The sequence below is a fragment of the Mesocricetus auratus genome, unplaced genomic scaffold (assembly GCF_017639785.1).
Source record: "Mesocricetus auratus isolate SY011 unplaced genomic scaffold, BCM_Maur_2.0 Super-Scaffold_100003, whole genome shotgun sequence".
Taxonomy (NCBI): Eukaryota; Metazoa; Chordata; class Mammalia; order Rodentia; family Cricetidae; genus Mesocricetus; species Mesocricetus auratus.
In genome coordinates, this window is record NW_024429188.1 from 52,059,245 (window position 1) to 52,074,787 (window position 15,543).

General features: G+C 35.5%; 1 protein-coding gene across 12 annotated transcripts in view; it reads right to left on the reverse strand.

Moving 5' to 3' along the window:
* The window catches only part of Atrx (ATRX chromatin remodeler), a 134,637-nt gene that overhangs the window by 50,622 nt on the left and 68,472 nt on the right, over window positions 1–15,543 (reverse strand). For all 12 annotated transcript variants that reach the window (XM_040744310.1, XM_040744306.1, XM_040744304.1 and 9 more), the window contains 6 exons: window positions 12,703–12,836; window positions 12,083–12,259; window positions 10,669–10,762; window positions 6,831–6,933; window positions 4,780–5,007; window positions 483–624 (listed from right to left, as the gene is read on the reverse strand). In XM_040744310.1, the coding sequence (XP_040600244.1) occupies window positions 483–624; window positions 4,780–5,007; window positions 6,831–6,933; window positions 10,669–10,762; window positions 12,083–12,259; window positions 12,703–12,836 (878 nt within the window). The remainder of the gene's footprint in view (window positions 1–482; window positions 625–4,779; window positions 5,008–6,830; window positions 6,934–10,668; window positions 10,763–12,082; window positions 12,260–12,702; window positions 12,837–15,543) is intronic.

Genomic DNA, 15,543 nt, shown 5'->3' on the forward strand with positions numbered 1-15,543 from the left:
TAACCCAAGAAGTAGGAACTGTTGAATTTCCCTTATGGACTACTTCACGTATACATTTAAAATTAAGTTAGTAATTCTATACTAACAAAGCAGAGAGTAGAAACAGTTGAATAACTTTCTAATACTAATGTTGGGAAATTAATTAAACATCTAACTGAAAATGTTGACATGGCATTTCCCAAAGAAACCTTTTGGTCAACTGTATTTCTTCCTGTTGTAGCCAAGCACTATGTACTTTAACTCTGCTTGCTACATAGATTCCCACTTGTAAATAGCGCTTCTTGACAATTTAAGACAATATACTTGCAGTCACCAAAACTTGTTCTTCCTTACTTCCTTATGAGATCTGTAACAGCTAGAATCGTATTAATTTTGCTCAACCATGTACCTCCAGTGATTAGCAAAATGTTAGGCAAACAGAAGAAAACAAAATATAGTTAAAATCCATCTAAAAGTAATTAAATCATTCAATAGCTTCTTACCATCTACTTGGTGGGGTTTCAATTTTATAACCATGTTTCTATGAACCTGCACTAAAGGTTCTTTGGTTTCTTCATCTTCATCTAAAACCAATTTGGTTGTTATTGGACACTTAGTAGGTGAGGCATCCTCAATTTCTATCACCTACAAAAAAGAGTCGTTGATATGTAAGCTCACAGAAATCTCTCAAGCAATTTTAGAATAGCAATCTTTTTTTTTTTCCTTTGGTTTTTCAAGACAGGGTTTCTCTGTGTAACAGTCCTAGCTGTCCTGGAACTTGCTTTGTCGACCAGGCTGGCCTCGAACTCACAGAGATTTGCCTTCCTCTGTCTCTCAAATGCTAGGATTAAGGTGCTCGCCATCATCGCCCAGCTTAGTAGCAATCTTAACAAGACAGATTTTCTAATACACAAACACACCTATTCCCACAGAAAAAATCTAATATGAGAAGGTCCAGGTTCATGTTTTCCAGAGTAAAATACCTCACATAGATTCGAAATCACAATAGCAATGTCAGGAATTGGTTTATTACTTTTCACCCAAATTTTTCTAATATCGTTGCATTAAATAGTATTTTGAGTAAATAGCTATCTCAGTCAGTGAAGTACTTGCTGCGCAAGAATGTGGACCTGAGTTCAATCCCCACGATGCATGGAAGGAAGGAGGGGGTCAGCCAGGTGGGGAGGTAAGTCAGAGGAGGGAAGAAGCAAGCTAGCCCTTGTGGTGGGAGAGAAAGGCAGATTCCTAACCTTCACTGTCCAGCCAACATAATCTACCTGGCTAATTCCAAGTCACTCAAAGTCCCTATCTCAAAAAATAAGGTTGATGGTTCCTGAGGAATGACACTCAAGGTTGAACTTTGGCATCTACAGAAGTATGCCCCCCCCCACACACAAATACATATATACTAACAACAATAAAAAATTGAACAACATACAAACACAAGTATGTGTACACACATATTTTTTTGTTAACCCTAACTCAAGCTTTACAGATGGCAAGTAAGAAACTAATTTGGACCTATAAAATTGCTTCCATGTTTTAACAAAAGAAACGTTTCTGTGAACAAATTTATTGTTCCTTTCAAGAATGAAACAAAAACCCTTGATTTAAAAAATTGTAGGGATGGGTGTGGCTTGATATACAGATCTTGCCTAACATGTATCAAGCCCTAGGTTCAATTCCCTAACATATAAGACGAACAAAAAGTGCCAAGTATGCTGGCAAAATTGATGCTCTCACCACTTGGGAAGTAAAGACAGGAAAATCGGAGTTCACGGACAGCCTAAGCTACATATGAAGTTCATGGCCAAACTATACTACATGAGATTCTGTCTCGAAAAAATGAAAAAAAAGACTTGAAGTGACAGACCACCTCTCTCCCATTCCTGAATGCTGGGATTACAAGCATTTAGCACCACATCTATCCTAGAAATTATTTTGAAGCAAACATAAGAAACTATGAAACTTTGTGCATAAAAAAGTTGTCAGGGTCTCCTTAAAAGGGTAATCTTTTAAAAACAATAATGTTATCATATATAAAAATGAAAATTAAATCACAGGTTTGTGAAAAATTATTTGGATACTGAATTTACATGAAATTCTAAGTGATAAAAACATCAAGAATAATACTGGGAAACATTATACTTGAGCATAGGCATTTAGGCCCAAATTCCATTTCATTATGCTATGTAAACTTTCTTGCTTGAAAATTAGGAAATCATTTCAAGAGCCCTTGGGGGTACTGTGGATAATAAATAAAGCAGCATATATTAAGAACTTAGTACACAGTAAGTATTCACCAGTTACTACGTTCTAGCACAGATGGGATCACGACACATCACAAGGAAAAACCACTGGAAAAAAAATTAGCAGGGTGGTGGTGGTGCACACCCTTAATCACAGCACTCAGGAAGCAAAGGCAGGCAGATTTCTTTAAGTTCAAAGCCACAGAGAAACTCTGTCTCAAAAAAACAAACAAAAAAAAATTTCTTAAATGCCCTGGCCTGTTTGCAATACACAGTAGGTAGAACCACGATTCTTGCCTCTTTTTTTGGGGGGGGGGGGGTAACAAGACAGGGTTTCTCTGTATTGTTTTGGAGGCTGTCAATCCAGCCCAGCCTCAAACTCACAGAGATCAGCCTGCCTCTGCCTCCTGAGTGCTGGGATTAAAGGTGTGCGCCACCACCGCCCGGCCGATTCTTGCCTCTTATTATAAGCATCCTGTATAATCTGTCCTCATTGAGTGTGGTTGGGTCTTATAAATACAATGTAATATTGGTCCCAGGTATGCCTACTCATCATTTAACTCAGACTTAATCCAAACATATTCTCCTAAGTGGGCCTGTCCTACTCAAAATCAGCTATTTAAAAGAACGAAATGTTTTCTTATGGGTCACAAAACTGAAGCAAAATGCCAGGTAGTGGAGAGACTTCTAGAAGATAAGGGTCTATGTATCCAACTACAAGAAGCTAAAACACTCTGTTAAGAAGTTAACTTGAGAAAATAACACAAACTCTTAGATGAATAAGTATAGCCCTGAGGAATTTCTTCAACTTAAACACTGAGCAGAGGATCCAGTAGAGTCATACACAGCTAAGTCACTCCCAAGTTCTCTAAGAATGATAAGATAATGAATTTATCTTCTTCAAAGAGTTTAAGTGCATGTTATTCTTTTACATATAGGAGGAAAACCCCTTGATGTCTGCAACCTCCTCCTTTTGGCAGATCTGAAACCACTGAGATCAGTACGTAAAGTACCAGGAAATGTGGTACTCCCCTATACCATAAATCTCAATGCTTTCCATGCTTCTCAGGCTCGGATGCAAACAGGAAACACAGCCCAGAGTGCTCTTTATCTTAGACCTTTGCCAGCATTTCTTACATATAGGAAATGGTCAGTACATTAAGAACCTACCCACCCCACAGCAAAAAAGCTCACCTGCTATGTAAAAATGGGAAGTTGTTTTCCTTCGTATAGTAAGCTTTCTTTGCTCATTTCCCTATGTCTTTTTAAATTAAATGTATTCATTATTATTATTTGACATTAATTTTTAACTTCATAGCGTACGCTAAAGCATTATTTCGGCTGTTTTTCTTCCTGGGGTTCTTGATGAAATGGAATCTGGCTTTAATTGACTTTAAGTGTGTTCCTACATCTGCTTTAATTTTGTGATGTCTTTACACTGGGTCTGACTGTTACTAAGGAATGCGCTCACAAGAGAGGGTCACTCACAAATACCCCCATAAAAAGCCAACAGGTATATGCATCCCAAGGGATATAGAGGTCACAACACAGAAAACCAAGAGTCATGAAAATTCAAAGCAATGCAACTTAAAGAAAACACATTCCTCAAAATTCTATTACTTAAAGGAATAAAGTATAGTAAGATCTTATAATGTTTAAAAGATCCTTATCTTTTTAATGTTACAGTCCCAACTACTGATAGATACTATATCTGGGATCGATTCCAAAATAATCTAAAGCTAAGTAAATATATAAAACAAATCGGTAGTGTTAGTAATGGATGAAGTTGGAATAATGGATACATGCAAGATTATTGTTATTATTCCCCAAATGTATATTTGACAGTATTTTCACTATAAAATTCATTCAAAAGCAGAAACCCTGAGGCTGGAGAGATAGCTCAGAGATTATTAGCACATACTGCTCTTGCAAAGGACAAGCATTCAGTTGCTAGCACCCATGTCTGGCAGCTCTACTGCCCATAAGCCCAGTTCTAGCAGATCTGACGCCATCTTTGTGCCTTCATGGGCACACATAAGAAACAAACCCACATGTAAACATACATATAAACACAGAATTTAAAATAACGATCTTTTTAAAAAACAAATATTTTTTAAATATAAGAAACAAATTAGAGCTGGCAATATGACTCAGCAGATAAAGAAACTCTCTACACAAACCTGACAACTGAGTTAGATCCATAACCGACATAAAGGCAAAAGAAGAGAACCAACCTCAAAGAGCCCTCTGAAAGGTACATGTGCATCGTGGCATGTATGTGCCCACACATGCGATTTTTAGAAAGTAAAAAGGAATTTTAAAAAGAAGTCATTTTCCTAACTATACTACAATCATCTTGGTGATCATGAAAGAGTCTCAAGTGTTTCCAAGTACCTAACTCTACAAACATAGCCTAGTAAGCATAGCGTGTTGCCACTGGTGTGACAGAATTTTACCTAGAAATCTGAAGTTTATTAAAACTCTTGAAAACCTGATTGCATCTGTGAAGTGCCTATGAAAGTTACATAGGAAACAGAAATAAGTTGGCTACCTCTCTTAATTTCTCTCTCTCACGTTCCCTCTCAGCAATACGCTTCCGTCTCTCTTCCTCTTCTTTAAGGGCATTCTGGGTTTCTGTTCTCAGTTTATCATCTTTAAGAATCTTCCGAATTTTCTTTCTGCCTTTTCCAGGTGACTTAGAATCATCATTTTCATCTTCTTCCTCCTCATCCTCATCTTCATCCTCATCATCTTCCTTTCTTTCTTCTTCAGAATGGCTCTGTAGCATTTAACGTAAGAGACAAACAGTAAAAATGTTCTAATTCATTCACTTAATGTTGTACTATGTAATGTGCCAACAAAGGGTAGAAGAAAAACATTATTAATTATATCTACAAATAAAAAAGTATTGAATAAAAATTCAATTAAACCCAGAAAATGGGAAAAATGAGGGCAAATGAATCAAATAGGCATTTATTTTAAAACTGTACACAAATACCTAACAAAAACATGAAAAAATATTCAATAACTGTTGTTATTGAATAATAAAAGCAAATATAAGAAAGTAAATGTCGCTGGGCAGTGGTGGTGCACTCCATTAATCCCAGTACTCGGGAGGCAGAGGCAGGCGGATCTCTGTGAGTTCGAGGCCAACCTGGTCTACAGTGTGAGTTCCAGGACAGACTCCAAAACAATACAGAGAAACCCTGTCTTAGAAAACCAAAATAAAAAGAAAGTAAATGTCAGTGAATCAATGAGGCGGTACAGTGCTTTCAAGAATGCTAAATGATGTAATCAATATAAAAAGTATGTGGAAATCCTTTAAGAAGTTAAAAGTATACTTACTGTATGACCCAGCAATTACAACTTGTATGCATACCAAAAACAACTAAATGCAGGAGCAAAAAGTAAACATTTGCAGTCATGTGCTTAATTGTCTGACTCAAAACAATTTAAAGGAGAAAATAAGCAATGTCCATCAACAGATGAATGCATAATCAAAATGTGATATACATATGCAATAGTTTATTCAAATGTAAAAATGAAATAATGATATATACTACAACATGAATTAAACTTGAAAACAACTTAGCAATGTAATAAGCTAGGTAGAAAAAACAAATATTTTGTGTACAAATCACTTTGAAATGTCAAATTCAGAAATTACAGTGCACCAGGAGCTAAAGATTACACAGAAAAATGACAAAGTTCAATGGGTCTTGGCCTGAAGAGATGGCTCAGTGTTTAAAAGGGCTTGCTGTTCTTCCAGAAGACTTGAGTTTGGTTCCCAACACCCACATCCAGTGGCTCATAATGGCTCCAGGGGATCCATTGCCCTCTTTTGGACTCCTTTGATACCTGCACACACGTGGCATTAAACTAACATAGACAGACATACACAGACATCCGCATGCGCACACCACACACATAAATAAAAGCCTGTGTTTTTAAACTTGTAAAATCCAGTGGGCCTGGAATTATTATTTGTGAAAATAACTGAGGCCACTGAATAGCATATTTTAACATATTTCCAAAATTAATTTTTCAAAAAGTGAACCCTTCTAGGATATGAGACTGTCTCAAGTAAAGGGTACTTACCTAATACTCATGAGGCCCTATGTTCAATACCCAGCACAACACATAAAAAGAACCTCTCATGGCACATAACCTGTCATGTCAGCACTCAGGAAGCTGAGACAGGAGGATCATAAATTAAAGGCCAGGCTGGGCTACTAAACCCTATCTCAAAAAGAAAACCATGATCAGAATACATTGTGTGAAAAAAATCTATTTTGAATTTAAAAAAAGGAAAAAAAGGGAATGAAGGCAGTCATATGAAGTTCATGACTGTCTAGCATATAAAACTTATGTTTACAAATGTAATCTTTTAAATGTGAATACAATAACATATTAAAACTAAATTAAGGACTTTTGTCGAAGGGGGAAATCAAGAAAGAAAAAAGATTATTCCAACAAGGGTAAAATTTAAACAAGAACATAAAATGCAATCACTGAATGGAATTCAAACAGAAAATAGTGAATCTACTATAAAGTATAATATAGTGTGTGAATTATAATTCAAATAATAAATGCCATTATTGCCTTATTTTCACTGGATGAATCCTCTTGAACCTTAATCCGTCGTCTTTTCTTTTTCTGTTTATAACTCCGGTGATTTTCTTCCAATTCTGCTTTCTTTGCAGACCTGAGGAAATTTTTAAATGTAAAATGGAATAAAATGCTTCCTGTTGAGCTATATACTACTTTATAAATGCCATGCCAGGATCATGAGCAGAATACATAGACTATATTATTATTCCAGTAATACGAAAAAGTACAAAGTGCAAAATTTACCATATTAACCACTTTATTTTTTTGGTTTTTTGAGACAGGGTTTCCTTGAGTAACATTTCTGGCTGTCCTGAAATGCTTTGTAGACCAGACTGGCCTGGAATTCACATAGATCCACCTACCTCTGCCTCCAGAGTGCTGGGATTAAAGGCATACACCACCACTGTCCACCTTTCTTAGCCATTTTTTTAATTTTATTAAGGTTTATTTATTTATTATATGTACACTGTTCTGCCTACATGCCAGAAGACGACACCAGATTGAATTGTAAATGGCTGTGAGCCACCATGTAGTTTCTGGGAATTGAACTCGGGACCTCTGGAAGAGCAGTCAGTGTTCTTAACCTCTGAGCCATCTCTCCAGGCCCTCTTAGCCATTTTAAGCGTATAGTTTAGTAGTATTAAAAACACTGACATTTTTGGAAACGACTGCTCAACTATATAGCAAGGATAAAAACGTGGGGTTTCATTCCCAGCAGGAGAAAATCCAGCAATTAAAAAAACGTAATGAGGGGCTAGGACTTTAGCTCAAGTGGTATAGTGCTTGCCTATAAGATACAAAGCCCTAAGGTCTAACCCCTACCACAAAGTAAAATGGGCATGGTAGGAAACACCTACCATCTCAGCACCCAGGAGGTGGAAATAAGAGTAAAGACAGTTTGAGGTCATCCAAAGCTACAGAGTAAATTCAAGGCCAGCAGTCCTGGTTATATAAGACTTCCCCTCTCCCTCCCAAAAAAGGGAAGAAAAGAAGAACCGAAAAAGAGGAAGATCCTGGGCCTGTACCGCAATTGGTAGAATCTTTGCCAAGAACACACAAAGCTCTGGGTTCAATCACCAGCACAATACAGACTACGTATAATTACTTGTTTTCTTAATTTTTATTAACATATATTCATTTGTACAATGTGAAGGGTGTCATAAACACATTTTCATTCAAGCATACCATGTACTTTGACCAAATTGATTTCCCATCCTTCATTCTATGTGTGTGTGTGGGGGGGAGGGACACCTATGGTACATGTGTCACAGTAAAGAGAACTTGTAGGCATCAATTTAGTTGCAAAGATCAGGCTTACCAGCAAATACCTTTACCCACTGACCTTTGTCACTGGCCTCTCTCTTTTAAAATTAATTTCAAATCAACTGTATTTGCAATCATAGCCATTTTCACATGATTTAAAAAGTATAGTCATTCAGGTTAATTCCTAACATTTTTCAAAATTATTTTCTTCATTTTTATTTTCTATCTTAATTTTTTAATACATAGTCAACCAAATATATACCCATGTGTATAACACTTAAACTTAACCCTGGATATTTAAAATTATTCAGAGATAAATGAAGAAAAGCCATGCAAGTAAATTGAAAAAGGCTTGTTTTGTGGATTCAGTTACTAGAAGATATAAGTTAGTGCTAATGACTAAATCATGTATATAATGAAGCAAAAAAGAAAGATCTGAAGAAAAAAGAATAGAAGGAATATTTTCTGAACAACAGAGAGGAAGAAAAAGAAAGTAAAAGAAATTTCCATACCAACAGGATCATAAATCAGGTAGAAATACAATTTTAAAATTGTTTCCACCTCTATTTATCCTAGTCTCTGTGAATTTTAGGATTCATAAAGGTAGAATCAGAAAATTTCGACAGAATCTTCCACTCCACAAGCATTAGTTAGGTTTTGACTGGGTACCAGATGGCATGATTGAGGATAGAAGTATTCAGTACAAATCACTGATAACCCATGTCTTCCTAGGAAATAAACACCACTAAAGCCAACACAAAATACAAAACGCAGTAACAGACTTTTGCAAAGAATGTTAAAGAAAGCAATATAATCAGAATTACATTTTAAAACATTTAATTAATGTACTTATTTTGCAATTGTTACTAAGACATCAACTTCTTTCTTATGTAAGCATCCTCTCATGACTAAACTTGTCCTTGATGGGCTGTCTGTGTTCCTTGCTCCTCAGCCCACTGAAGCAACAATTGTACAACATAAGCAAGTTCTTCTCAATGCTGTGTGTTCAAACCTCCTCAGGCTCTGCACTTCCCTAGCTGTTATTACTGTATAATATTATTTTTCTGTCAGTTAGGTGAAGAATCATCATTTCTTCTGGGATAAAACCTCCTGTCTTTCTGTGTAAGAGCTGACTTCTATTGCCATGGTAATTAAAATTAAATTCCAAAAAAAATGGAAAATCAAACACAGAAACCAGATTTCAGTGTGTCATACAGATTTTCTAAAGTACAAAAATGGATATATTAATACATAAACACAACTATTTGGACAAACTTACAAGTTTGTACTATAGACTAAAACATATTCAAGAACCTACCCTTGAGCCATCAATTTATAAGTCCTTTTTATTGTTATCGACTGGATGCCTATGCTCTGTTTTATCAAACATAAATGCTACAGCTCCAACCCCAAGTGTATGTGTGTGTGGATATGGTATTTTTAAGGAATCTGTGATGGACAAATAATGTCATAATAGTGGGACACTGGGTCTATTCTATTTTTGCTTTTTGTTTTTGTTTTATGTGTTTAACTGCATGTATGTCTGTGCATACATGCATACCTGGTGCCCATGGAGATCAGAAGAGGACATCAAATCCTCTGGGACTGGAGTTACAGACAGCTGTAAGTTGTCATGTGGATGCTGGGAGTCAAACCTGGGTCCTCTGGAAGAGGTCTTAACATTGAGCCACCTCTCCAGTCCCGACATACTATTCTTAAAAGAAGAGTCACCATATGCCTCTTCTGTCCCCTCCCATACCCATTCTTTACCACACATCAAGAAAGGGTCATAAAAGGACATAGCAAAGGCTAAAGAAGAAGGGAGAAGATCCCACTTGGCTATCTGGGCGTTCTCTTTCCCAACTGTGAGAAATAAAGTTTCTTCTCTCCAGACTATTGGATCAGTATGGGGTTTCCTACCCAGCCTGAACAGAGCATCCAATTCATTGTGTGAGTAGTTATCACCCAAACAACAAAATATTTACTTTTAGTATATAAAATAATGAACTTCATTTCACACATAAAGCAAAGGAATACCAGCCTACAATCCACACCACCATAGAAACTAGGAAACAAGGAGGACCCTAAAAGAGAAATACACAGTCCCCCAAAGAAGGGAAAAGGAACAAGAAATCCTGAGCATATTTATTTTTTTAAGATTAATTTATTTATTTTGTATGCACTGTTCTGTCTGCATGTATCCCTGCAAGCCAGAAGAGGGCACCAGATCTCATTCCTGATGGATGTAAGTCACTATGTGGTTGCTGGGAATTGAACTCAGGACCTCTGGAAGAGGAGCCAGTGCTCTTAACCTCTGAGCCATCTCGCCAGCCCCAAATTTATTTATTTTTGCAGAGTGGAGGAGACAGCATATATGCAGAGAAACAAGAACAGCTTACAAGAACTGGTTCTCTCCTTCCACCATGCATGTCCTACAAACAAGCTCAGGCCATCAGTCTCATCAGTGGGCAGTTTTACTTACTTGGACATCTCATTGGCACAATGATTAACATTCTTTGAAAAATAAAGCAAAACACACAAACAAAATAACCTGTGTAATACTGACCTTGTCCTAGGCCGCTGCTCATCCTCAGATTCACTCACTTCTTCACTAACTCCTGACTCTTGAAAATCAGTATCTTCTGAATCCTCACTGCTCACTTGAATTTAGGAAAAAAATAAAGTGCTAAATATTTTTCAAAAGAAACAAAAATCAACTTAGCAACTTCACATTAAAACGCGAGAGAGCTGGGTGGTGGTGGTGCACAACTTTGACGCCAGCACTCGAGAGGCAGAGAAAGGTGGGTCTCTGTGAGTTGAGACCAGCCTGATCTACAGAGTGAGTTCAAGGACAGCCTCCAAAGCTACACAGAGAAACCCTGTCTCAGGAAAACAAAACAAAACAAAGCAAACAAACAAACAAACAACACACTAGAGAATTATATGAAGAACATCGGGAGAGAGACAGAGACAGACACACACACAGAGAGAGAGAGAGAGAGAGAGAGAGAGAGAGAGAGAGAGAGAGAGAGAGAGAGAGAGAGAGAGAGAGAGAGAGAGAGACAGAGAGAGACAGAGAGAGACAGAGAGAGACAGAGAGAGACAGAGAGAGACAGAGAGAGAGAGACAGAGAGAGACAGAGAGAGACAGAGAGAGACAGAGACACAGAGAGACACAGAGAGACACAGAGAGACACAGAGAGAGAGAGAGAGAGAGAGAGAGAGAGAGAGAGAGAGAGAGAGAGAGAGAGAGAGAGAGAGAGAGTAGATGAAAACATATTAAGACTTAGCACTCAAGCACACCTTTAATCCCAGAACTAGGAGAGGCAGAGGCATATGGATTTTTGTGAGTTCAAGTCTAGAATGGTCTACAGAGTAAGTTGCAGGACAGTCAGTGCTACACAGAGAAACGCTGCCTCAAAAAACAAAACAAAAAAGACCATTTAAAGATCCAAATGTTCCAGGCTGAATTATTTAGAAGATGTGAAATGCTCCAACATGTGAATCCTAGGAATATCAACATATTCCATGAGTGAAAAATATCTAAACTTATGTGCTTAATGGCTGTCAAAATTGAGGTACACTAGGAATACTTCATATGTACATGAAATATTGATGACAGACACATAAATGAAGTCTGTATTTTGATAAGGATCCCCTCCCCCCCAAAAAAGTATCTCATTACTTACACAGCAGTGTTTCAAAAAGTGGGGGGGAAACCACTAAACCAAAGCATTTCTGGTACTAAGCATAGCAAATAAGGTATAATAAATCAGTACTTCTAAATGTGAAATTTCTGCTAGATATAATTATATAACTATGTCTATCTAGTAATGCAGTAGGGCCAAATATGAGATCAGATATGTAAGGATAATCTCAGGAGCAGTGTTTAGTTATCTGAAAAGATATACTGAAATTTCAATACTATAACTCATTCACAAAACACATATTTCCTTTATATTCAAAGTTAAAATGTCTTACTCTTTCTTCTAATTCTTCCTTTGGTTTCTTTATGTTCTTTAGGATTTGTCTTTTTTTCTTCTCCAGATTCTCCATCACTCACAGTCAGTTTGTACCTCAAAAGTCTGTGTCTGTATCTTGGCTTCTTAGATTCTTCAGAATCTGAATCTGATTCAGAATTGACTTGATTTGGGGCTTCTAAATAAAGAGAATGCATTAATAAAGCCCTCTTTGACAGACTTTCTTTTAAATGTTTTTAAAACTAGTCTGTATATTCAAAATTACCAAAATTTATGGAAAAGCTTCTTAATATCAATGAAATGTGTACCTTAGCATCATTGGTGATAACAAGTAATCTCATCGGCCTTGGTTATTGAATATGGACTAACCATCACCGATGTGCATCACTTTAAAGTACAAAATATTTTGCTTACATGTGTATTGACAGTAAGTGAAACAATTAGAATAACTTCCACAAATTATCATAATGTATGCAAATGATCATGATAATAAAGTTTTAAACATTTTTTAAAACCTCAAATGCATTTACTGAGATTTCTTGGTCAGATAACCTTCACCGACTGAATGACTAGGGGATTAAACTATAAATACACCACATAACTACTCTTGGGGGAGCTCACCCTCATCTCCGGGAGGTTCTTCACTTGGTTTTCCAGTTCTCTTTTTCTCTCCTTCAGGTTCAACCTCTGAAGATCCATCCTCATCAGAGGAAAGATTGGCTTTAATTTCTTCTAGAAGCATCTTCTTGGCAATTCTTTAGAGTAAAAAAATAAAAAAAGCTGTATTTTTTAGGGGATGCAGTAGACCGAAATAAAAACAAACTCTCTACATCAAAATAAGAATAAATACTATTGAATAGACTTTATTCTGTAAGTATGAGAATGGCAAAAAACATGTTTTAACATAAGCTACCAATGAACACTCTTGAAAATGTTCACTGTAATGATCATTCCTTAATCCCACACAATTGAAAAATCTCAGAGATACTGTCTATTAATTATTTTGACGAATTAAAAGTTGATGCTGCCATCCTCCAGTAACTACCATTTGAAATAGGCTAACAACAGTAAAATTCACTTATCCAGACAATGGAATTCCAAGAAAAATCTACATATAAAAGGTTTTGCTTTACAGGAAAGCAAAGAAAGCTGCCTTTTGCTGGTATGTAAATCAGTAACTCAAAGTAGTGAATTTCTTTATAAGGAACTTTGGGAACAGATCTCCTATACCAGAGCACTTTAGAAAAAGCGGTTAAAATAAAAGTAACATAAAATATTAGAACCAGAAGTCAGGAACTTACTTACATTCCAGTAATAAACAACAAATGACATAACCAAATAAACAAAGCTAGCTAGTGTGACAAACCAAAAGGAAAACCTAAGATACTACATCCCAATCAATATTAGGGTGCCTTGGGTATACTCTCTACATATTAACTACTTCTATGCTAATGAGCGCCTGGACAAACACATTAAAGTTATTCTAAAAGACAAATGTGTATGAATTCGTACACATATACATCCATTTCACAGGCATTCAATTTTTATGACTTTGCAAATTAAAGAATCAAAGTTTTGACTTTTAAAAAACATAATGCCAATATGTTTTTATTTAAAATACAGAGAAAGACATCGGGTAACACATCCTAAAACTACTATTTTACTATTTAAAAAGCTCTAAAAACAGGTTTAGGAAACTAAAATTAAAATTACATTGTAAAGGGCAATGTATTATTCACCCCTATAAAATTAACAAAGTTTATTAAGAATTGTTTGTCTACATTCTGCAAAAAGTATAACAATAGAATATACAATTAACAAAGTAAGATCATTGGCTTAGTGCATAGTTTCTAAGCATATGTAACATAAAACCCCACATTATATTTCCCAACTTTATTTGAAAAACAATCCGAGAGTGGAAGCTAAGGAATGTTTACTATTTTTACTGAGAAAAGAATGGTGAACATATATCCTTCCAGCAGAGTACAAGGCATTATTTTAATCAGTCATTTACTTCAAAGATTAAAATTTTTTAAATAAAAAATTTCATAGTTAATTATAGAAATTTTCAGATTTTATACTAATATATTATTTTAACACAAATTCAAAATTCCTTGATGTAAACTTTTCTATCAAAAAGGTAACTAAGGCATGATGATCTATACCCAAAAATGACAGAATTCATAGGAATTCAGTAAAGAATCAAAAGCTAAACCATGCCTCCATCTGATCACTTCTTCAATCACATGTCCTATAAAGTCTGTAATCAGAAACAAGCAGACTGGTTTCTTTTTGCTAGGAGTATAAGGAAAATTATTCAATATTTTCTAAAAAGAATCAGGACTAGCAAAATAAAAGCTGTGTGAAATTAAGAACTCAGAGTTCAAGGGGCTGGTGTATATATACCTGTTATACCAGCACTCCAGCAGCAGAGGAACATTGATCTGTAAAAACATGGGCTATTCTGCTTAAACCACACTAAACTGGAAAATGAGTCTTTTAGCTTGGCATGGAATGCACTTGGGAAGCAGAGGCAGGTAGATCTCTGTGAATTTGAGATTGGCTTAGTCTATAGAGGGAGTTCCAGGATAGCCAGGACTACAAGAGAAACCATGTCTCAAAATAAAACAAAAAACATCTAAATTTTAGAGGAATTTTATTAAGAAAAATATATATTAATGTCATTATAGGACATTTAGTTATATTAAATAATTCATTCTTTATTACTCAATATTCTTAAGATGAAAAAGAATTAAATTAAAGTCATAAATTTAAAATAAAAATTAAAAACAAAGGATATCAGGGTCAGAAAAATGAATTATATTTGCTAACACTAAATTACAAACTTTTTTTCTCTAGGAAACCATTTCTCATTTGCTCAAAGTCCCAAGATCACCATAGAACAGAAAACAAGAAAGGATATGAAGTATAATGTCTAAGCCCTACCCACAGAAGGAGAAAAGTCACCAATACTAACCATATTTCTTTCTTTGATGAGCCATCTAGTAAAAAAATAAAATAAAATTGGTGACCCTTGAAAACAGTTTCACTCATCAGCCAGTGGATCCTATCTATAGACACTGACTTCATTGACTATACTTACCAGGACTGTATCAACAAAGTAACTGAAAGGAATTATCTTAAAACTGCTAACTACTTAAAACATTTAACTCAAAAAGAAAAAGAAATTTCTTTACCTCAAATGTTGTCTTTTTTAAGCAAAATAAAAATTCAAAATAATTTTACTAACCAAATGAGATCCATTAAATAAAAAAGCCATAGGAAAAAATTCTAGAGTTATTAAATTTGTAAAATATATATATATATATACACACATTATATTATATATGAGAGGGTCATCTGGAAATGTATTTCAAATGAAAGCTGTATTAAGGGACTTGTTACACTAATTCTACTGAAATCAAATATATATCCATCAAATATCTTCATTGTATGTCAATC